At 39.3% G+C, this 24637-nt stretch overlaps 1 protein-coding gene across 14 annotated transcripts in view; it reads left to right on the plus strand.

Moving 5' to 3' along the window:
* Positions 1-16566, plus strand: part of FHOD3 (formin homology 2 domain containing 3) — a 373808-nt gene extending 357242 nt beyond the window's left edge. For 11 of the 14 annotated variants that reach the window (XM_062610937.1, XM_062610939.1, XM_062610944.1 and 8 more), the window contains 2 exons: positions 1734-1895; positions 16007-16566. In XM_062610937.1, coding sequence (XP_062466921.1) covers positions 1734-1895; positions 16007-16089 — 245 coding nt within the window. In that variant the 3' untranslated portion in view covers positions 16090-16566. Of the gene's footprint in view, positions 1-1733; positions 1896-2352; positions 2430-2696; positions 2735-3214; positions 3292-16006 lie in introns of those variants that run through there. The other 3 variants (XM_062610938.1, XM_062610941.1, XM_062610940.1) reach the window with 3 other exon arrangements.
* Positions 16567-24637: the final 8071 nt, after the last annotated feature.

Here is a 24637-nt window from a genome sequence, read left to right on the forward strand (position 1 = left end):
AAGTGGAGACTAGGAGCATAAAAAGCTGAGGTGGATAGCCCTGCATCTCCTTGCTGTCCTGGCTGATGCGTCTTTCTCTGAGGTCCACAGTGCTCTGCTGTTTCCAGGTGTCAGCATGGCACAGCATGACAGGGAAGAAATGAAAACCTGAAGCAATCCACCAATTCCAGCACCTGATGCTCTCACATGAGCTCACTGGTACAACCATTCTTGGCAATGAGATAGACTTGGTTTTTGACCAAGACATAATTTTGCTGGTACCTCTTCATTCAAGCAGCCACTAAACCGCTTTCTTTATGCTAAATCATTTTACAGACCATGGGTTCACCAGTTTATTTTCCTTCATCTTCCCCTCACCTCCTCCCATACATATGATACCAGAAAGATGGTTTTGAAGTAAAGGTGATGCACAAAAAACCAAGTCTTAAGTTTTCTCTTCTGATATTTCTTTTCCCTCACATTTGGAGACCTTACACTTTCTTGATTCTTTTCTGGTACCACTGATAGCACAAGCAGACCATCCACCACTGAGTCTGTGTGTGTGTAATTTATTAAGGCTCAATCCTGTCTAATTTAGAGGTTTCACAGCCTCAGTTTAAGAAGCAAGTCAACTACTTAAAGTACAAAGATGAAATAATTCAGACTGCACTGCAACATTCGGAATAGCTGAAGTAATCCACTGAATGCTAACAGGCAGTGTGTCCTGATAATAAGAGTCAGCTTGTGTTCACCTGAAGAACAGCAGAGGCAGAGGACGGGTGAGCCAGACAGAAGCTTCTCATGAGCACTGTCATAACAGAACTGCTCTTGATGAGAGTCAGGACACAAGCAGGAGAGCAGAGTGCTAATCAAGGCTGTTGTTTATTGGTATCAGGTTCACGATGTAGACTGGCCTTGCAAATGAATTTTAGCTGCTTGCAATTCTGCCACAGCCACTCTTTCGCAAAGCTCACTGTCAGTGTTCACACTGCATACTAGCCTTCACGTTAAAAAAAAAACAAAAAGCACATGCAGCAGTAGCCTGTAGTGGAGGAACCCAAAGATGTGTCTTTGGAGTGAGGAATGACAGAGCCTTCAGTTCGGAGACATGGCTCACTTGTTTGTTTGTGGTTTTAACCAAAATTGCTTATTTAGCTTTTCAGCTTGCCAACGACTCTTGCTCTTCTGTTCATAACAGAGTACACACAGTTGTGCCAGGACACATACAGCTTTGCGATGAGAAGGTGAATTCTTCATTGTGGAAAGGACAATGAGACATGTCAAAACATGCTGTTTGCCCTTTTCATGTTGTGTTTGCCATAGGCTGCGTGATACAGATGCTCAGAAACTGATTCTTTCTCTCTTTTGGTGCATAGGACTTGTCTTGCTGATTTGCATCAATCTCTAATATGTGCCGTGTGTGTTAGTGTCTCTGTAATAGGAGTGGAAGGAAACTTGGTTTATAGTCAGTCTCTAGCAGACCTTTGCCAGTCTGGTCAAGAATAAGACTCTGAGGCTGAAGGGAATAGAAAATTATAATTGCATTTGAGCTCTCTGTTCTCTGCTGATACAGCAGAGATTCTAGGGTATTATTTTGTAATGTTCTTCGTTAGGCAGAGTCTTCTCCTTTGGCAAATTTGAAGTAGTGATGACTGAGCTTCCTGCTGTAATTCCCCCAAAACCCAATTGCAAAACCAAAGTGACGCAAGAGACTGTGTCTTCTTTTCCCTCAATTAATTTGCTGGATTTTCCAGGCCGTATTGGTTCATGGAATGCTGGCAACGACGATTCACCTAATGCAACAGATGATGCAGCAGATGAGATCATGGATCGCATTGTGAAGTCTGCCACCCAAGTGCCAAGCCAGCGAGCGGTGCCTAGAGAGAGGAAGCGGTCACGAGCAAACAGGAAGTCATGTGAGTATACAGCTATTAAATTTCACAAAATAAGCAAATGTGCAAATATTTATGTGTATTCATGTAAGGACTAGGCCTTTCGTAGGCAGACATATTGGTAGTTCATAGTAGCTTGAGTGTATACTTATGGTTGGTGTGTATTCCTCTTACTATTGCTTAAATTATGTTGTATGCAGTGGGTAACTCTGTCTTCTACAGAATTTGAAATGTCCATACCAGTAAAAGAAGAAGAATAGTTTATGGTGCTTTGTAGCTGATGACAGTACTTATTTGTACCTAGAGAAGTCAGATCAGGACATCAAATGGAGACTGCTTAAAATACTTTAAGGTACTGTAAACTGACATAAAGATGATTAGTTGTATCTCTAGTAGAATTTATTCATAAAGCAAAAAGTACTTTGAGATATTTCACCTTTTAAAATCTTTCTCTCTCATGCTGTGTACTATCCTTCCACAGCTCTGGAAACAAAACATCCACTGCTGCTTGGATGCAAAGTAGTTATAAAGGAGGTTAACCGTCACAGGGAAGAAAAGGTAGCATGTTTATAAGGTGGTCTTTCAGCAGTGTAGAGTGGCGACAGGGCTGAGCTGCAGTACACAAGTTTGAGCAATTTAATTTCACATTTTAGTAAATACAGTGTTTAAGAAGTGATGGTCTTTCTGATTGGTTTTTATTCCTTATGTTTAGAGACTACTGCCATTACTGTGAGAAGGATAAGCATCCAAAGAGCATAAGATTTTAGTGTTTAATGTTATTCACTATATGTGGCTTTTTGACTGCCTTTCCATCCGTCTTTTTAGCATTTCTGGGAAGTTAGGACAAAGAGGAGACAACAACAGTGAGTGAAAAATCACACAGATTTTCCTTTTTTTGTGATTTTTTTCTAACATAGTTGGTGATCAAAAGCATTTGGTGTAAGAAGTGATTGCTATAAACTAGTATGTGCTGACAGCATATTTACTTTGCCCAGCATTCTAAGAAAGAAACTTGCATGTGACAAGAGCAAAAGCAAAGTGGGCACTTTGGTTAGATAAGCCAGACTCCAAGCAAGGAAAATGAGCTGACACTGGATTGTCTGTCTTTCTGTCACACACTGTTCCATACCTCTTTGTGGCATCACCTTCTACTGCTACCCACTTCCCCAGAGAGTTCTGGCATTCTGCATGGGCTGACTACCCTAGTTGGCTTGTGCATATCAAATAAACCTCCTGTATGTTTGCCTATTATCATGGTTTATCCCATGCTAAAATATTTCCTCTGTTAGCAGCGCTACGTTCATGCATGCACACCAAAAAGTCTTATTTCTGCTTTTTACCAGGTACCTTTTTCCCAAGGAACCACTTGCTGCAGAAAAAAAAAACCAAACCAAACCAACCAGAAAAAAATATTCTCAGGATACTGATAATAAAAATATTATATATTTTTCCATGAATATGATATATTTTTCCATGAAGCTGTCTTTTGCATTCAGTAAAAACATTAATGGGGATTAAGCATTCAGTAAATGTTTAGGCTGGGACTGATTTCCATTGTAATTAATCATGACCTAACTATTCTATGATTCTGTGACAGAAACCAGTTCTTTTGCTTGTTTGTTCTTCAAGATCTGGATGAGACTTTCAACTGGACTAAACGGCAGTTTCAAAACAAACATAAAGTTCAGTAGTTTAGTGTCCCTTTCAGCTGACATGTGGTGAAAGACAGTGTGAAAAGAGAGTATCTTATCTGAACTGTTTCGCTCTGGTAGTCAGTATACCTCGATAATGAATAAATTAAGTAGTTTAGCTCTAAAATACACTCAAATGGACTGATAATGTGGCATCTCCAAGAAATGAACAGAGGCTGGCCCTTGTCAATGCATGATGCAAATTAAACAAGCAGATCTTCCAGGTAAAAATATAACACAGGTCCTCCATAAACCTGTTAGAAAGTAAATTTTTAGGCATAATTCAATGATATGGGTTAGCAGTTATTTATTATCTGCAGAGCAAAGAAAGCCTATTATCTGATGGGTTTGATTCACCACCTGCAATCTTCAGGCTCCCATGCTCATCCTTTGGCTTTTGCCTTGACCTTGGTAGTCAATCTATTCAGGGACATCAAAGCACAACTCAGTTGAAAGGGGTGATTTTCACTATGCGTTATATTGCATATGTCTCTTTGCTTTCAGTGCAGAGCTGGAAATCTTGTCAGGCTTACTTAGCATTTAGCAAAGATATTAGTGAACCTGACCTTAGGTACGTGTTCAGAAACCCACAAGATTCATATGCAGTTGCACTGGAAACGTTTTCTGTGGTTCAAGTAAAAGGTTCTCATGGGCAAAGGATTTTTTTTGCCATAATAAGAAAAAGAGAGAAGTGAAATAAAAAGGATGCTCGAGGCATTTATAACTAGGGGAAAAGAGAAACAGGAATATGGAAAAGGTTAAGTTCAAGAAATAGTTGGGAAAATGAGACATTTTGACATGATCATTTGAACCATTTTACCTTTTGTAACTGTTGAGCAGCATGACTGTATCCGGTATGCAGAGAGCTTAGTTACATCTTAATGACATAGAAGAGTTTGAACTCTCAGAGTAATCAGCAGAACTATAAATTGGGTAAGAGGAATAAGGCAGTGAGTCATCCAACAAAGGACAGATGGAAACATCCGTGTCTGTTTGTTGAAGATATGAAGGGTCACGGATATATCCAGATATGACTGAAGTCAGTTGAGACCTAGTAGGGAGGAATTTGCTCAGTGGGAGCTGAAATGGACTACAGAAAACTAAGGTAGAGGGTAAATCCATAACAACTGACTTCCTGTGATGATCTGCAGGGAGAGAACTTAATTCTGTGCTAGACCTTTACACAGTGGAGGTTTTAAGGATAAAATTTGACATTTAGAAGTACAGTAACCAACTGGAAGTCATTACCTCATGATGGGGGGTCAGTGCCCTGCCTACCAGAAATACTGGAGTGGTGTTATATATGAGAAAACAGTCTCACAGTTGTATTCGTTCATTAGAAGCCTCATCAGAAAGACACAGCCACAGAAACTGAAATGCTGTCACCCCTCGAGGTGGTGGTTCAAAGACAGTTTCAAGGCATGTTGCCATGGGAAGCTTCTGCTGTTTTGTTTCACTCTAATGTCCTTATTCTGTGTGTATACAACAAACCCCAGCCTCCGGAGATGTCAGTTCAGCATATTTTAAAATCATAAAATACAAATTAGGTTGAAACTATGCTGTTTCTGCTCTTCAAGACTAAGGGCAGCTTTCTGTGAGAAAGTTTTTTATAACAGTATTTTATAGCATCAACTTAGAAAAGAAATAAAGAATAATATAATTAGGATTGTCTGGTTCTCCCATAGGATTAGTGTGACCTTCACAAATGATGCCATAATAAACAATGAGTGCAAAGGAAAATCTGGATATGGAAGTTTTAAGAATCACTTTATTTGATAGTCCAAATTCTAATTAATAAAATTGCTGAAGTTAATTTTAGCAGTTTACAGAACAGTTTTACAGGCGTTGCACCAGTGGGAAAATAAATATTAAACTCTCTGCATGAGATACCACTGAGATTTCAAAAAAACAGCCAAGAAAGGAGGCTATTTAATACAGACAGCTGAATTTAAATATTTCAGATAACTGCACCAAGGAAATAGCTCTTTAAAGATGGCTTGACTATACAGCACTGTTTGCATCTGGTAGGGCCCAGGCATGACTAGTATTTGTTGGTGAGTAGCACAGTGGTGGTTGTATTGGACTTTGCTAGAGATGCTCCATGTGGATGCTTCAGAGTTAAGAGGCTTGTTTTATTTCAGAAGGTTTCTCTGTGTGCACTCTTAATTTATCTTATATTTTATTAACATTGAAAATCTGCTTTAGATGTCAGTTAGAGAAGTGTGGGATGAGTCCCTGCCCATCGTAGGGGGGCTGAAACTAGATGATCTTAAGGTCCTTTCCAGTCTTAGCTATTCTGTGACTGTATGAAATGTGTTTGGAGCAGGTAATAATTGAATAAGAATTTAATCCAATATTCAAGTGAGATGACTTGATCAGAATTATTTGTGATGTTTAAAAAAGAGAGAGACGTGATTATGCCTTGTTCTTCTATTAGGCTTTGGAATCACATGTAAGCTTAATAATATACCTTCTGACTGACCCTTGAGATATGGAAACATCTCATAAGGATTTATTGATGCATTTGCATGATGACTTGCAGAGAGTAAAAACTTTGTATAGTCATTAAGCAGAAATGGATGGGAGGCACCACCCAAGAAGTCTGTCAGGTTCATACGAGTGCACTGTGGAGGAGATAGGAACTGAGTTCAGATTACCTGAATCCTAGACAAATACACTCGGGGCCAGTGGCTTAAACTTAACATCAGAACATCCCAGGCTGGGTATTTCATAAGAAATTGCACCTTCAGTCAAAGTGAAATAAGAGTTAGCACACTGTCATCAGGTGCCAAAACACGGGAAAGAGCTCTGCCAAAGGACCAGGCATGGAGACAAGCTTTAGACAAGTTTGGAGACAAGTTTTAGTAACGTGTGCGGTGCTGTTTTGGAATAAACACGTTTGTAAGTAAACAAAATGCTACACGGGAGACTATTTGAATCCAAAGGTGTGTAATTTTTATTTGGCATTCATAGGGTGCTTTGGTTAACTTTTTCTTCTTCTGTCCTTTGTTTTTTTCATTCTTTTTCATTTTCATGTCTCTCCACTTACTTTTTCTGGCTATGAAAAGATGCAGAAGTGCCAAAATACCAGGAGGGAGACTGTTCCTCTGGTATTTATAGCCTGACTAGAAGCAGGAGTTAATGGAAATTATGCTTTTAAAAAAATAAAAACCTTACATACAGAAAGTCTACCTAAAATGCTTTAAAGGCAAGCAACTTCACTTAGAATTTGAGTAGCTCCTATCAGAAGTTAGAGGAGGGAGCAATCTAGTTAGTGATGCACATTTAGCAACAATTCTTTTCATTTAGAAAAAGTAAATATATCACAAGTGAGATTCACTATCAAAGTCTGCTTGTCCTCACACGAAGTACTGAGCCCTCAGAAGGCTGAGTACTGAATACTCAGTTAATAAAAATCTGATTATTGAATGAAAACAGAGTGTGAGATAAAGCACTTAAAACTCTGGCAGCTGGAAGGTTATCTCCTTTAGATGCCAAGATAGCTAATGTCTTTTGGATGTCTTTCAAGTAATACATTCTTTCATCCTTAGGATGGCAAGATCTTTGCAATAAAATGATGAAACTAAACTCCATGATCTCCACTACATAAAATAAAACCATAAATAAAAAATAATCATAATAATGAAAGAATAATAAATACAGTTGATCACAGTGATCTGTAGAAATTGAGGTACCTGATCAGGGTGATGCCTGGGAAGTCCCATATCTCATCTGTGCCATATGCCAGCATCAGCAGCTGTAGAAGAATCACAGAAGAGGCAGGATAAGTTGAGTAGACTATAGGTCTCATCTTGCATTTTAATAGCTGTAATTCAGTGCATCTGTTTGAAGCAGAAGGCTAAATAGATAGTTCCATGTTTTCAGTTTTGTCAATTGTAATTGGCGACATATAGTTGTGGTTATTGATATTAATACCATTTCTAAGTAGGTATGTGTTTAAGTGTTCGGTTTCTACTTTACAATGTTGCATTACATTGTTACATGTTGCAATGTTGTATTTTATAGCTTTCTTTTAAGGTAACTGATCTTGACAGACAGGGGCAGGCATTCTTGTTAACTGTTCAAATGTGTAGTACCTGTGTGTTTTGTTGGCATGAGTTTCAAACTGTAGCTTTCATATCTCAAGTTTTGTTTCAAGAATGTTTGCCTGGTCCTAGAGCCGTGAAAGTGAAATTGCCATCATTCTGTACAGCTTTACAACATGTAGCCTTCAAAGCAAAAGATATTTTGAAAGCCTGTTTAAAAATCCAGTAAAAAAAAAAATGCTCATAAAAAAGGCTTAAATTCATTTTCCAGTTACTCTTTTAGAGGAATCAATGAGTCATTTCTGTAATGAGTTTTATTCTGATACAAATTATTTGTTTTGGGGCTCCTATCCTCAAACTCTCTGCTTGAAACAGCTTTATCTTTTCTATGTAAGGGAAGTCAGATATAAAATTAACCCAGTCTGCACCATTAAGTTAAGTTCCTTAACTTTGCATTGGATTCTAGTACCAGTATTTAGATATATTGTGCAATTTAGTATTTACTCAAAATTGAGTAGCATTGTTTTAATACAGCAGCTGAAAAAAAGTGGGAAATCACTGCATTGGTCTGAGAAGTCAGAACTAAGTATGTGGTGCTTATAGAAAATCCATATTTTTTTTTTAATCCCTGTTTATTTCAGTTCACAGAGGGAGGACAGAGATGTTGAACACTACACAGACATTCACATGCACATGTATGTTAGAATTATCCAAGCCCAGGTGACACGGTGTAGGAACAAGGAGAAAACTGTTGCTGTAATGGCTTGTCCGTTTATAGTGGCTGTGACCTCATGGGATTAAATACCCACCCAGATGTGCTGCTCTGTGGAGGAAGAAGTGTCCACTGCTCAGAACTGTCACTGCTCAGATGCACTCAGCAAAGACTGCATCCTTGTAGGAGGTGATTCCTTTGTCCCAGCAGGATCCTACAGACCATTGGCACGTCCTTGTGCTGTGTCTCTGGCACTGGGAGAACCAAAAAGGGAGTGCTTTGCAGTCTCCCATGGGCTCCCATTCTAGCAAGGATTTACGAGTGCTGGAATTTCTCTGGCCATCTCTTCTGGGCCAAATGGTACTTTATGGCAGGCAAGAACAAGCTGAAGGTAATGTGAGAGAAACTGGCAGGAGATGAGCAGCTGATAAAGAGCGAGTGATGTCAGTATAAGTAGGAAACAAAGCTGCTCATATTCCCAGGTAGCAGGGTGTTGGTATTGACATTTTCTGTATAAATAATGTTGGTATGGTATATACTTCTGATGCTTTTTCAACTGTAGTTCTGTAGAAAAAACTAATTTTACTTAATTTGTTTGCAGCTTACAAGAGATACAAATAGTTGGTTTTGATTTCAATTCTGCCAGTTTGTCATTCACTATGTCGGTGAATCCATTTACACTGGCCTCTGTTTTCATTGTAGTTGCCATATTTTAAAGGTATGTTTCAAAGCTTTGAATGCGTGTCACTGGATTCATTCCAAAAAGTGGGATATGTAAGTTTTAAGAATATACATGTGGTTGAGTTATACACTGCTAGCCCTAAGCTGGTAAGATATGTATTTTGTTTGGTTTCTTTCTGTATTAATGTGGGTTTTCGGGCTTATCTCCTGTTAGTAATTTATTTCTTATTTACGTCGTCCTTCCTTCCTGTGAAAGATGATTATATTCAGCATCTCAGTAAGAAATCAGCAGCAGTGAGTTGCTGGCTGACAACATCACAGAGCTGCGATGGAAAGCGCTTCATTTGAGAGCAAGAAAAGACAGGGAAGTTACAGGGTTGCGTTTCTAATTGCCTTAACAAAAGAAGTGCAATATCAAAAGTGGTCTCTTCTGGGGCTTTCCAGAGGAGCATCTCGATGTCACAGCTGCCAAAGAGAGCCCTCTGCTGCCACGAAGGAGTTTAGCGCAAGGATCTGTGAAAGCAGGAATTCGACTGCGCCTAGCTGCGAGTTTCAAATGTGTCTGGAGGGAAGGCTCTCTTAGAAGATGAACATAAATGTTTGACACGGAGCTGTTCTGAATTTATCTTACCCCAGCACTATGTCAAAAAAACAATATGTGTATGTATATGTATGGCTTTCTCTAGGCAGAATAATACCACTTGGTTAGCATAATTACAAGATAGGTTTGATCACAGTTATTTTTAATCCGTTGGGCTCGTAGAGTGATGCCTTTATTTTCCAGCAGAGATTCCTAATGGGGAAAATTAATTTGTATTACACAGAGCCCAGGCAGTCAAGCGTGGTCACACTCCCCTCCGAGTCACTCTCCAACAGGCAGCTCTGTGTGTTCATAAGCCTGAGCTACCTCCTTAAGTGGGACATTTTAAAATTTCAGGTAGAATGTAAAGGCTGCACGTCCAAAACACTTGTGTAAGATGGCTTACTTTCATTGTTAATGTATAGTCTGGTCTTGAAAACAATGCTTACATGCAGGCTCAGTTGGTGGTCAGCTCTATGCTCTTGATGCTTTACTTATTAATAGTGGAATCACTTCTGACTAATGAAATTAAGTGTAAGAAATGATGGCAGCAGGGTTGCTTTTAGTAGTAACTTTTTACAGTGGAACTCACTGAAGTCCTGAAAATTGAAGGGTTTATGTCATAGGAGGTTTTCAAGGAAGGAGTTAAATCTACTTTTCTGCTTTATTATTGGGACTACGTAAATGATGATCTGTGGAATACATAAAATTGGAAACTTTAACAATTTCAATTGCATGTTAACTATTACTTTAAAACCCGTATGTTCTTCACTCAGCCCAGCTTCTCTGGGCTGCACGAAAGCAATGTGACTTTTATTCCCTATGACGTAAGCCATCTGGAGATGAAACACAAGATTTCCTTACAGAATGCCACTTTGTCCTTTTCCACTGCTCAATTCCTGTCTCTGTCACAGCCCCGTAAGTTACACCTGGAGATGGTTGTGAGCTACAGAATTTCTTGTTAAGAGAATTTTGCCATCTATGAAGTGTTAACAGAACTCGAAGCAAATCTGCATGGCAATAATAATACATGGAGCTTTCTGTGAGGCTGACCCAGACAAAGACCACATATTAGTTGGCTCTGCTTCTTAAAAGAAGTGTGTGATGAAATCCAAATTTTCACCTACAAATTCCCATAAGAAAATCTCTACACATAATGGTTTAGTATTTTTATCAAGCATTTAGGCCTACTCATATTAAGCAATGATATATGTATAATTAAACATAAGTCTAATGTATATAGATAGTGACATAAAAACACAAATGCAGAAAAGGATTAAAATAAGAGAATATGACCAAGACTCTCTGAATTAAACTTTTGAGTTGAAAATTGCCATTGCTGGACTCATTGGAGTAAAGTCCAAGAAAATATGGTAAAGTAAATACATCAAAAAAGAGACTGAGTGTGCAAGCTGGGTGTGGATAGGTAAAATAAAACTGAGATACATGAAAAGAAATGAGGTGATGGAGCTGTCCTGCATGGCGTTTTACAGTCTGCCCTTCAGCTGTTCTCACTGTGTAGTCTACAGCTACCTGGACTTCTCTTCATTCCAAATCAGCAACTAGCAGCTGCACTACCTTTGCAGCTAGAACAAAAAGTTCTGTGGGTGCCACATCTTTGTAATAGGAATGACACTAATTCTGTGACTTCTGGAGCAGGAGAATGGCCATAGCTATTCTGCATTTCAAGTGACTCATCCATGCAAGTGTAAGCACACATGCCAAAAGCCATTGCAAATGCTAAAATAAATGGTGCCAGCCAGACTGATCTTTGCTGTTTATTGAAGCCTTTCAAAACAAAAGGTGGGGTAGTAGAAATCAGGAATGCTATCTGCTCTTTAAAAAACAACCCCAGGTCATTATATTCTCTGACAAAGCTACACTTAGGGAATTGCTGTCTTTAAAAACACTCCCAGTGTACTGTGAGTGCTCTGTATCTGCATAGATTTTGACCCAGCAGGCAAAGTCAAATTAGTCGAGTTCATCATAAGCACACTGTATTCTAACAATGTAGCAAATAAAATTCTAGATATCCCAATTAACAAAGAATATCATACCCTCTGACCGAGAAAAACAACATTTAATTTCTTGGTTATGGGATCTCAGCAGGCTTTGCTTGTGACAAGAGTAGAAGTTATTTTCTCTCTATGTTACTTTTTTTTTACCAAATGTTTTAAAAATTGCTTAAAGAACCTAAAAGGTCATTTGAAAGGCCTATTTTTACTGTCACTGCCTCCAGATTACATTCCATAACTCAGTTTAATGTGATCTGCAGAAAGCCAAGATTTTTACAAGCTAAGATATTATGTCTAGTCCAGTTAGAGACACGACAAAGTTCAGTGAGGAGGGGAGAGTGAAGATCTAGTTTAAGAAATGTAATTTTGCAATGCCTATAAAACATGGAAGGAAAATATCTCTCTGCATTCAGTTTTGATGACTGAACATGTTCATGACCTTTCCTAATGTAGAGGACCCCTACCAAGCTCTTTATGAGGAAATAGACAAATGTCTGAGGACATCTGTTTAACAGCGTGCCAAGACAAGGTTCACTAGCCTCCCAGAGTAGTCCCTGCTCCTGTAAATAACTTTCTCCTGGCTTCACCACCCACAAGCCTCTGTAGTCCATAAGCCACTACAGAGAATAGTGGGGTTGGAACTTGTTCTTGTGTTACTACTGATACTGCATCCATCCACTGTATCTTCAGATGAGGAAATCTACTGTGAGTAATTCGCATATATTAGATATAAATTTTATATAGAGATCATTTATCAGGCCACATTCATCTCCATAAGTACAAAATACATTGAACTAGAAGTGGATTAATCTGTGTCAGACTAGCCTGTTGCATTGTAGGGGCAAGAAGTTACTCATTTGAGTCTGGACCGTGATTCCGTCAGCTGTTACCCTTCCAGTTGCATGTTGATAGTGGACCACTTTAACCTTTCCAGTAGTCACAGTACTTTGCAGTATTTGGCCCCACATGCTTAGTTTATACAAGTCAGCTGGCATCAGTGTTTATGTGAGCCATTCCAACACTGAAAAGATTCTTTGCATCTTTGCTTTTTATTAACTATTTTCTTGACAATCTTACTATGACTACCAAAGTCCCACATTGTTTGAAGTTCTTTTCTCCTAACTGCTGGCCTTAAAAACTTGGGTGACTGGAGTATCTTAAATCCAAGTTATCTTTCTCTGTGTTATAGGAGGGCTGAGGTAAGTCAGAATAATCAACAGAGGCTTGCAAAGAGGTTGTTTTGTTTCATTACAGCTGCATTTGTCTCAGCAATTCACTGAAAATTTCATTCCTACTTATTTTGCAGTGGCACAAAAAGTACAAACCCACAGCTGGCCTCTACTGCGTGAGTCAGACAGCAGACCCATAACAGTTTTTCAGTCATCCAAGGGTTAATATACAAGGTCCTCAGATTAAGACTTTAGTATGTGTGATAGGTAGGCATCTGGAGATTCAGAAAGAAATCTTGCTTATGTAAAGACTCCTTTGTTTTCCTCCTTGTTTTTCCATGAAGATGGTTTCTACCGTGGTATCTTAACTGCTGATTATGACTTCTGAATATAAACTCCTGTAATTTTCTTCAAATAGACCTATATGTTATTGTAAATCCATTTGGCTTTTCCTAGTAAACTAATAATCCTGTCAGTGAGGCTGATGGAGGAATTTTAACAACTGTATTCTGCCTGGTGGAAGTGACAGAGGCACACATTTCAGTTGTTGGAGTATCAGCCCAGTTGTTTGTCCAGTAGTAATTGTACTGACCTAAAGAAAGTTATTTCAGATTTACATTGTCATATATAAGACTATAATTTTGCTTATTGCAGTACATGACCAGTGTTAGCAGAGCACCCCAGTTCCTATTAAGTGTTTACAGGCAGCAATAACAATTGCTTCTTCCCTCACTCTTCCTGACTTACTACCTAAGAAAAATAGCTTTGTTTTGCCGTGTTATTGTCCTTACTTTGTGAATGTGAGTGATTGTGGTCTGAGAGAGTTTGGGATATGTCTAAAAGTAGTCATGAATACATTTGGTTTGATAGTTCTGCAAAAGTGTCTAAAATGTAGGAATTTATCCTACATTCATTTTTCCAGTTCACTTTTTCCTTCAGTGGGAAGATGTAAGGTCATCTAGGCAGTCATCCTATGAAAATTTGGTCTCCTGTATGGGTATTTTTTTAACATGATTTTACTGTCTGGTGGCCAAACTAGCTATGTTTGGTTGCATGTGATAGAGGGTACAGAAAAAACATGTTCAGGGGAGAGGCAGTGCAGGCAGCTAAGTGTGTGCACTGCACAGGAAAATCATTGCTGTTAGTAAGACAGAAATATTTCTATTTCAACTTTCTTGGATTTGTTCTTTCATTCCTGATATAATTCATTTTGATACAGAAATAAGCATTGGGTGATTCACTGAAACCTTAAGACCCTAAGGTATTTCATAGCTTATGTCTAGAAATTAACTTTTATTACTGTGGACATTTGAATATCAAATTTGAGAAACATAAAAGGGTGTCAGCAATGAGGTCTGACTCAGAAGTACCTGTTGAGTATTCTGCACGATAGATACCAGAGCATTTTTTGAAGGGTATTGCCTTCTGGTAGTACTTTTTCAGTCTTTCTTAATCTTAGTTTATCAGTTGCATTTAACCTTGTACTGCTTTAAGCTAAGCATTGTTAAACTTGGAAGATGTTGTTGATCAGTATTGTAGGAAAAAGGGATGTCATAAAAGGCTGCCATTCAGACTCCGAGTGGTGTTTAATAAGTATGCAAATACAATAGGAGGGAGGAGTGAGCCTTGAAGGAAAAGTAAGGTTTTGATAATGAACAATTATACTTGTGTCACTCCCAGCTCATTTGATTAACCTCAGTAACTGGTGAAAGTGGTTTGACTGTTGAACATAGATCACGTTTGTCCTACCTGCACGGTTTCAAATGTTCAGCTGCACCATGTTTTCCTTTTCTCTTATCCTCTTGTTTTCTAAACTGATCTATTCTCTCCTCTCCCTCCTGACGGACCCTTGAGTGTGACCACACAGTTTCCGTTACATGGACTTGAATATCTCAATAAGTTGGAGGTCTTAATTGTGCTGGATGATAGCAGTGCAAGAACTTGTTAACCACTGTTTGCAGATGATTTCTCAAAGAGTTTCCTCTAAATTTCATTATTAGGGGGGTTGGAACTAGATGACCTTAAGGTCCTTTCCAACCCTAACTATCCTATGATTCTATGGTGGTGAGGCACTGGAACGGAGTTGCCCAAGGAAGTTGTAAATGCTCCATCCCTGGCGGTGTTCAAGGCCAGGTTGGTCAGAGCCTTGGATGACATGGTTTAGTGTGTGGTGTCCTTGCCCATGGCAGGGGGGTTGGAACTAGATGATCTTAAGGTCCTTTCCAACCCGAACTGTTCTATGATTCTGTGATTATTTGGAGGCTCCAAGTATATTTTGTTCAACATAAATTTATTGTTTATGCTTTGCATGCAGCTTAAACTTCTGAATGTGCGTTTTGCACTTGAGAAACATCAGTGTGTGGAGTGAGCACCCCATTTGTGTCTTGAACTAAAGCCCATCAACCTGAAAATCATGGCACTAGTAAAATGAGGAAGACACTAATGCTTATTGTGTGTAGTCACATAGTCACTTGTTTCTGAATAAAAAGGGCAATTGCAAATTTAAAGTTTTATGTCAGGGCTGGTGTTCAGAACACTTCAGATAGAAAATTAAGAAACAAGATTATAGACTAGATCTATCATCTGAATTCAAGTAAAATGCTGCAGACTACTAATGACACAGATGAGGTACATGGGAGTAGGACAGGGCAACCTTACAGAAGAAAGGGGAGTGTGTATGAAGACAGTAGTGTTAATGATTTGAATTGACTATAAAATTGGTCACATTTTTAATCTTTTAACTTTTAGAGTTGGGGTTTTTTACACCTTTAAAGGGTCACATAGAGCTTAATAGTGATAAATTCAGTTGAGCCCTATAAAGATTCAAAAGCTCTTTAAAAATCTATACAAAACTGTAAAATAATACAGCAAATGATACCTCCTATGGACTGAAAACCAACTGATACAACTTCAGAGGAAAAAAAAAAAATCTTTAAATGCTGTGGTATATTTTCTTTAATGTTGTGGTTGATTAAATGTCAAATGACAAATGTCTTTTCTCCTGACTGGAGTTGCTGGGTACTTGTTGCTCCCATGGATTTGGCATAGGGCATTACTCAGTGTTTCTGAACTCAAAGCCCTGAGTACATAGCAACTTTTGATTTGACTCAGCTTGCATGTTAACGGGGTTGTTTTTTTTTCATCTGAAAGTCTTGCATAAAAATCATTTCTAATTGTTTGCATTTTCTGTGTTTTTTGGTTTTGTTCTTTTTGCCTGCTTTTGGAACTTATGACTATCCAGTGAGAAGGACACTAAAGAGCGGACTGACACCAGAAGAAGCCAAAGCACTGGGCCTCATCAGCACCTCTGAGATGCAGGTTTGACATCCCAGAGGTGGTGACTGGAAAAGCCGTTCATCTGAAGCACACAGGCTGACAGCTCTTCAGTGTGGCATTGACCTGCCAGCCTCCTCTGCTGCTCCCAACATCCCATCCTCTGTCTGTTTAATTTTAATAAGCAATGAGAAGTGAAACTCCACAGCTAGGGCAGAAGAAGGGTGTGCCGCAGCTCAGCACAACATCTGGACAGTAACCAAGGAAACGTTTGAGTGAAAGGTGAAAGTATATGGCGGCTTCTTCTCATGATGTGTTGGTGTGGGTAGGAGGGGGCTCCCTCCGAGTTATCTGTCATTATGTGAGCTGTGTTTACGTTGGCTTACCTTGCACCGTTTTAGTCATTGTAAATGTATGGCATCTTGTCAATGCAACAAATAGTCCTTAAAGAGGCAAAATAAGTCCTGTTACAGCAACCCTGATTTTCCTAAATCAGATTCATTAAGCAAAGATGCACAGTCTGTGCAACCCTGTGGTTTGTTGGGGTTTTTATTATTTTGCCACCAAAGAATGTAAAAATGTATGTGTACCCTTGTATATGTACAAAATGAATGTGTAGACGTATATGTGCAAGTATCTATACACATACAGTCATGGTGTGAAATCATGCTCTTGCTGAAGCTAGCTGGACTATGATTTTCACTCTGGGGCCTTACCGTTCCACCTTGACAGAAGGAAAAGAATGTCTTTACATAGGAACTCAGTGTTATTCAGTGGGATTCACCCTGTGGGGCAGGAGATGGCAAAGTTTAGGATCCTGAATTCATATGTATTACTACACACTTATACTGTACATAGCAGCATGCACACAAAGGAGAGGACATGGTATGCCTCCCTCCTGTTGAGCTGTGGTTGTACTGTGCATTTGTGCAGTTTCAAAGAGACCTATGCCAACAATTTTACATACTTGATAAATGCATTCAGATGCTAAGATCAAGAAGTTTTGTTCACTTGCCTGTGCCCTTCATGCTGCTTTTCTCTGCTGCAAGATAATGTGGTGGTGATTTTATTTCAAATTAATGGATCTGAATATGAAATGGCCCTGCTAAAAGCCTGCTGTGTTTATGCTGTTCTTTATTTCTGTGACTATTTTTGATGCAAGTGGAGAGGGTACCACAGTGAACACTCCAATATGTTTGCCCTTATCTCGCTCTTTTGTAACTGACTTTTATAACTGCCCTCAGCATGTGTGTTTGAAGAACTTTTAGTCAACTCATCTGCCTTTAAGTGAAGGGACACATACAGCAGTGAAATTGAATTGAACGCAGTCACCCTAGCCAGTGTTGAAGCATTTTGAAGAGAACTGCAAACAACAATATAAAAGGGAACTTTTAAAGCCAAAGTCTGTATATGGCAAATTGATTCTCAAGGATTCTCTTTCCATTGCCTTAGCCTCCAAGATTAAGGGTATGTCTGCACAGCAGTAACAGCTGAGGCTTCCTCCAAGCTATTTTAACTAGGGAACTGAGGCAGTTTAGTCATGGTAACAGGGTTTGATTTGGGCTCCAAAACACACTTGAAAAGTAGGGTTGTTTACTAGCCTATGCCATAGCTGTGTTACTTCTGGCACCCAAGCTAGGTCAGGTACATCAAGTTATTCAGCTCTCATTAAAGAGAGGAAAATCAGTGAAGGTTGTTCAGGGTAGTTAAACCAAACACTATAAACCTTTGAAACCTCGGTCATTCATCACATCACATTGATCATAACATCCAAGTTGTGAGAGAACCAGGTAGCTGAAAACACTGCAGTGAGATTTGTGGTTGAACATCCTATCTGTGCTGTCCATTTTTTTGATCATAACATTTCATTCTTTATCTGCTGATGCCTCAGATCTTCACATGTCAAAGTCCATGGGATAAAAAGTCACTGATGAGTAAAGATTCTTAAGGACAGCAATGAGTTTGATGTGGTTTTCCTCTCAACTTGTTAAAAAAGTCAATTTTACAGGTAGGCAGAAGGCAGTAGTTATTAATAAAATGTGTATTTGAAAGCTATGGAAAGGAGGAAGCTGGTTAAGATACAGAAGGAAGTGGCATATAATAAATTTCACTGTAAAATAAGCAAGACTGAAGAGCATCTGGGTTTTAAAGTGGATCTTTATGTGCTGCTCACCATTATGGACTTTTAAAATCTCTCTTAAGAGAGAGGGTGCTTAGGACAAAGAAATGAAGGTTATGGGGGTTTGTGGAGGTCTTTGAAGTCTGAAATGACAGGTAGACACCCTGAATGTAATGATTATGTTAAACTGCGATACTTGCTGCATGATAAAAGAAGCAAAAAGGCAACAAAACACATCTATGCTGACAGAGGTCCTATATTTGATTGGAGGGAGAAAATCAAACACACTTTTAAAACTGAATATTTTAAAATATGCTGAATGTGCAAAGTGGGTGGCTCTTGGTGACCACTTGCTAACAGGAAATAAATTTGTGTTTCATTAGTACAGTATCAGTGTTTGAAATATGACATATAACATAGCTGATGAATTACTAACAGTGGGCATATGTATTTTCCAAGAATTGTGCAAAAATTTTGCAGAACTTTTTATGCTCCTTATGGAGGAGAACATGCAATTTGGGGAATGGTGTTAGAATAAGTTCAGGGGAAAAAATAACAGCCAGTTTCTTTGATATTCTCTGGATGCAAGTATCTCACATCTGAAGCATATTCTCCCTTGTCGATTTTTCCATTATGTTTGGTTTTCTCTTGCTTCTCTCTATCTGTGAAACTGATACCCATTTTTCTGAAGAGTAACTTGGTCTTGTTTCTGCAGTAGTGTACAGCTCAGATTAATTCCACATCCTCAACGTTTATTGCAGCCAGATCATCAAACACAGTAACTTGCAATAACTACAGAAGAGATTTCTATTTGGGTTCCTGATAAAAGTGGCCAGTGGCCTGGTACGCTAATCTGTAAGGTGGCAGGATTTCCTCCAGAGTTTGCCAGCGTGTCCTACCTGTGGGAACAATATTTGTTCCCCTTCACTTAACTAGTGGATTCCAGATGAAATGGAGGAATTGGTTACATTTGCATGACTCTGTCTGATCAGGTTGTAACCTTCAAATTTTTAGTTGCTGCCTGCCCTTCCATCATCAAAAGAGCCAACCATAAGGTTGTCATACTTGTTTTTAAATGTGTGTGAAATACAAATTGGTTTTATGACAAATATAAAGGTATTGGAAACATGATGTATTAACACGTTCCCATTTCCCATTTATAGTTCCATGAAAGCTGTTTTTAAACACTTGTGGCCATAATAGCTACCTCCCTTCTCTTTGTCATAGCACCAGTCAGTTGCAAATTTAGTGCCCGGAGTTTTGTACCTCCACCAAGCTCTCAGAGTTGCTGCTGGTGTTCATTTCAAGACCCGTCTGCTGCCAATAACTTGTCTGTCCATCTGCCACCATAACGCCTTCCTGATTCGGATGCTGAGGTAAACTTTAGCATATGAAATGACTGCCAAAGGGAAGCTATCCTAATTTCTTTTCATCTCCCTTGGTTTTTAAAAGCAGACTGCATACAAATACTTTGTATTCCCTCATTCCCAGCTGAGGGATAACTTTCAGTAGCAGTTATGTGGCTGCGGTGAAGAAACACCCCCAGGGAATGCTGTGTGCCCCAATTGAGAGTGAAAGATCCCTCACGAAAGTTGCATTCATCACTCTGCACCTTTCAGTAAGTCCAGGCACCAGGCTTATGGATTCCAGATGTTTCATACCCCCTTGGCTGCTACATGTGACCCTTCTGTTTGATAGTTACCTGTCCATAATCCAAAATCAACAAAAAGTGTTGTTTTAAATGAGGGTGTTTCTTGCTCCAATAAATACCGGAAACAGCATCAAAAGCAGTTTTCAAAATACATTTCTTTTTCTCTTTTGACACCCTTTTATTGTGAATCTTTGCAGTCATTGACTGTCAGCAAAATAAGGCATCAGTTTTATAGGCAGACAAGACATTGGCTTTAGCTTAATAGAAAGTCACATGGATATCTAGATAAGAGTGCGCCATTCTCCCTCAAGGTACTAGACAGTGTGGCAGGATGACACCTTAAATCCCCAGTGTGCTATGCTCTAAGTGTACCACACAATACTGTGTAGGTATTGTTTTTACAATGCTTTGATTTCACTAAGATGAGATGGGGACAAGGTGCTAACCTACCAGTTTCACATCCTTTATCCTCCTGTTACCTCTCATAAGTAGGCATACATGCTGCCTGCCTTTTTCTGAAGGATGTACAGGCAGATGGTGTCAGAAAGAAGCACAAGCATATTCTTCTCTCTTTTTCACTCATCTATGCTCACTACACATGTTCCACTGCTCTCATTATCTTCATGGCGGGTTGTGTGTGCATGCATAGGCAAAGCCTGACCCTCTGCTGTGTTTGGATGATGGCTTTGTATTTCCACCATTGGGATGCAAGAAACACTTGCCTAAGCTGCAAGGGCTATGACTGTTGGTGTTCCTCTGCAGGGAAAACTGCCAGGTACTTACAGACTCTGAAAGAAAATACTGAAGGGTTTTTGAAAGAGAAAAATGTTTGGTTATAGGGAACTGTTGAAAATCATTTGCAAACGTGACCAAGGTGTAAGGCCTACCTTTCTTCTTTTCAACTGGGGCAGCAACTGGCTGAACTGGCATTGCAGACGCAATCCCAAGCAGTTTTTGGCAAGCGGTTTGATAGTTACATAGCAAGTGCTGCGAGGAGTTTCAGAAATGTTGTGTAGTTTTATGTTTACGCAAAAAAAAAACCTATTAAAATTATTTCTAATTAGTCCGTTTCACATTGAGTGGCAGATAGAGATATATTTTGTTTAATCACTATCTAACACAGAGGCTTCTGTGAAAGAAAAGGTTTATTTGTAGCATTGGGAGCATTTCTCCTTTTTAAAGACTGTCTTTGCGCGTATAGTGTCCTTTTTCATGAGCTGGGAATTACTGTAAAAAAATGTAAAGTAGAAAAGGACGTGTTTCTTAGACGAAGGAGAAATACTGTAAAATTGTGTAAATGTCACTACTCATGGGTTTTTTTCATGTTCTGTGTAGCATAGTGTAAAATAGGCTTTCCAGCAGTGTTATTCTGTGAATTGTAATTTAAAAAACAAGCCATGCATGGTCAGAGATATTACCTAAAGGTCCTTTTGGTTGAGCTTTTGGTTTTGTTTGTTGTTTTCTCATTTTAGGTGAATTTGTTTTATGTTAAATTTAATTGTCCATGAAACTGCATTTTTTTGTTTCTCATTTTTATTTCATAAAGAACTTGAATTACTCTTTAAGGTTTTATTACACACAGAGCTCACCTACTGTTTGTACCTGTCCTTCAGAGGCTTCGTCACACTTAGTGTAAACGGGAGGTGGTGGTGGTGTGTGTTTCTTTTTAATGCACCCCTCACCTGCCTCTTCTACCCCCACTCTCCCCACTTTACTGTCTGGAAAGATGCAATCACACTTCTTTTTTCCTTTCTTTTATTTTTTTTCCTTTTTTTTTTTTCCTGTGCCATGCAGGGTCAATATGGAAAACTGACCACAGACCTGTGTCCAAAATTTCTTGATATAAGTAGTTAAAAAGCTCACCTCTACAGCATTATGTAAACACATCTTGCAATAAAGCTTTATAAAGCACTGACTGGGCTGATTCTGGTTTTGTTGATGAAGCCAATCATGGTGGGAAATGGGTGGGAAAAGGGGTCATGGGCTGTGCTTTTTCATATGTTCTAAGTACCTGCAAAGCCACTATGTGGACAATGAAACAGCTGCCATTAAACCATCTGGGTGGTCAGATCATAAAAAACTGTTCTTTTACCCTGGTTTCACAGTTTGGGCACAATTCCTCATCTTGAGTGAAGAAAATGAAAATGTGTCTCTGGTTCCCTAGGATTTCAGTAATCCAAGACTACAAATCCTCACTAAACATAGAGGGTCACTGCTTGCTGCCACTGGCTCGGGGTTGGTTCCTGCCTTAAAAATACTCCGTGCACAGAGCAAATTGCAGAAAGGTATGAAATTTATAGAAGTAAATACAAATAAAATGAAAGACTACCTGTGTGCAGGGGAGCGTTTTGGATTGCCTCTGCATCAAGACGTGAAACCCTAGCCATGCCTGCTAGGGCTTCATAAATGTAAAGGTGACCAGTAAATGAAACATGCCTTTATCTTGGCTGAAATACATTTCTTGCATCACTGTGGTGTGTAATTTTCTGGTGGCACCTAAGAGTGCACCTGGACAGGCAGGGGTCTTCCAGTTTTCTCTATTTCCTGATGTCTGATTCTTCCTTTTCTTACCATTTCCCAGCACTTGAGGGAGGCCGAGCTGAGATACAGGACAGGCCTGGTCCTGTGGAGGGTGAGCCATAGCACAGGGACTCTTGCATCTGCTCTGCCCACAGGTTCAGTAACTACGATGAGGAGAGGTTGTCAAAGTGACATGTCAAAACTCAAAATGATCAGATTTTCAGTGCAAGTCCTGCAACAAGCTACTCGAAAAGAATTGTTCTTTAGAATTGCACATAAGGTCAAAATACATTATTAGAAGACAGCTACATGTGTTTATAGCAGCATCCTGGAAGATAAAGTAGGTTGACTGAGAGTCTGAGAGAGATTTTTATCTGTGATTTATGAGATTGTGAGAGCTGATATAAAATGCTCGGTATGTAAGCCTCCATAGGGGAAAATACCACCTTCCTTCTTTTTAATTAGCTTCTAAAGTTGTTTCAAATAAAAAAAGGTACCTTTTGCAATATGGCTGCATCCCTGAAAGAGCTGCTTAGCATTCCAGATGCACGGGTGTAAAGTCTAGAGGATGAACGGCTACTAGCCAGAAATGTGGTAATGCTTTCTAAAATAAATATATAAACCAAGTTTGTTGGCCAGACACTTTTCTTTTCTATCACAGCATATCCATTAGCAATTCTAAATTCCAGATGTGCAATGACAATACGTACACATATTTTTCAGAGCTGGTGCCCAGTCAGAACTCATATGTTGTCACAGAGAAGCCTCTGGCCTGTAGTCAGGGAACGAGTAAGTATGCAGATTATCCATTGCACAGCTGCATGCCCTGGTTTATAGACCCTTCAGAGCAGTTTGAGAACACACAACTGAAGAAAAAAATACTTTTTTTTTTTTCCTATTCTAACTTCTCCAAGTTTTCTGATGGGAACGCAGCTTGGAAAAGGGAGAGGGCTGTTCTTGAAGCTTTACCTCTTGCAAGTTTCTTCATGAGAAATGAGGAATGATGGCTGTATTCCATTAGTCCACTGTCTGATGAGATGGACCTCTGCTGGAAATCCTGACAGAACACAGTCTACGTGAGGTGTCATGCCAATGAGGGCCTCTCTTCCCAGCCCTTCCTCAGTGATTTTTTGAGCAGGAGAAGCACTTACCCATCTGCAGAGGTATTCTGGTGTATGATACTGCTTTTCAGTTCCCAGGAATCAAAGGGTGCTTTTCTTCTTCCCAGCACTCATCCCTCTTTCACTGCTCCACCAAGCTGCTCTCTCGTTTGAGCTGAGGCAAGAGCCCTCCATTTATTTTTTATTACTATTCCATCTTGAAAACACCATGGAGCAGTGTACAGAAGATGTGTACCAGCACTGGGGAGGGTGAGACCCTTTCAGTGTCCCAAGTAGGACTCACGGGATCATGGGGTACATCCTGCACTTTTATTTCTGCAATAGTGACCAGAAATGCTTTAAGCTTGCGTTAAAATCTTGAAAATAAGTTTATAGCCCTCTCTTGGTGAGTGTTCAGATCTCTCTGCCTAGACAGCAGACAAAGTGACTAGTCTCAACTTCTGTGTAGATTTTCCTTTGTTTGATCCATACAAGAAGAGAGGCATTTAACAAGTAGCAAAGAAGACGAAAACATCAGTGAAATCCAACGGCACTTGAAACTGGACAAACTTGAAGGCAAAGGTGAGGTCAAAACCATGTCATAACTTCCAGTAAATATTGTACTGGATCTTTCTCAAGGCAGCATTAGCTAAGCTTGTCTTGGGAAGAGCCCCACATTTGCTTAACAGCGGTGGTTTAAAATCTTCTCCCTGGTGTAGGGGGCACAAAAGCCCTTCCAGAACCAGGCAGAGCTCAGCTGAAGGGCCGACAGGTGGCAAAGGCTCTGGAGCATATCCATCACCTCAAAGGCATGTGCCATGACTGGCATGAATGAATATAAATGTTTGTACTAAAAACCTTGAAACAACCTGTGAAAACACATTTGTAGGTATCCAAAAGGTATGGGAGGGTGGAAATTCTCCTTTTTAATAAAGCAATGAAATACTCAGACTCTTGAACGAGAGCTCAAAAATAAAATGAATCCTCCTTCCATCCTTGTCCAAGCTTCCTATAAATATGCACTGGGAGGCTTAAATAATCTTGGCAAGATACAGCAAAGGAAAATGATTGTTAAAAAGAGGCCCTGGATATCGTTTCAACAAACTTTTTCCCCACATAAACTTATGGAAAATTATTGACCTCATAGCAAAGTCAAGAAAGAAAGAAACTTCTTGCAAAATGCCAAGATACCTATTTGAACATGAACTA

The sequence above is a fragment of the Pezoporus occidentalis genome, unplaced genomic scaffold (genome assembly GCF_034315485.1).
Source record: "Pezoporus occidentalis ecotype Australia unplaced genomic scaffold, CSIRO_AGI_Poc_V1 ctg15, whole genome shotgun sequence".
NCBI lineage: Eukaryota > Metazoa > Chordata > Aves > Psittaciformes > Psittacidae > Pezoporus > Pezoporus occidentalis.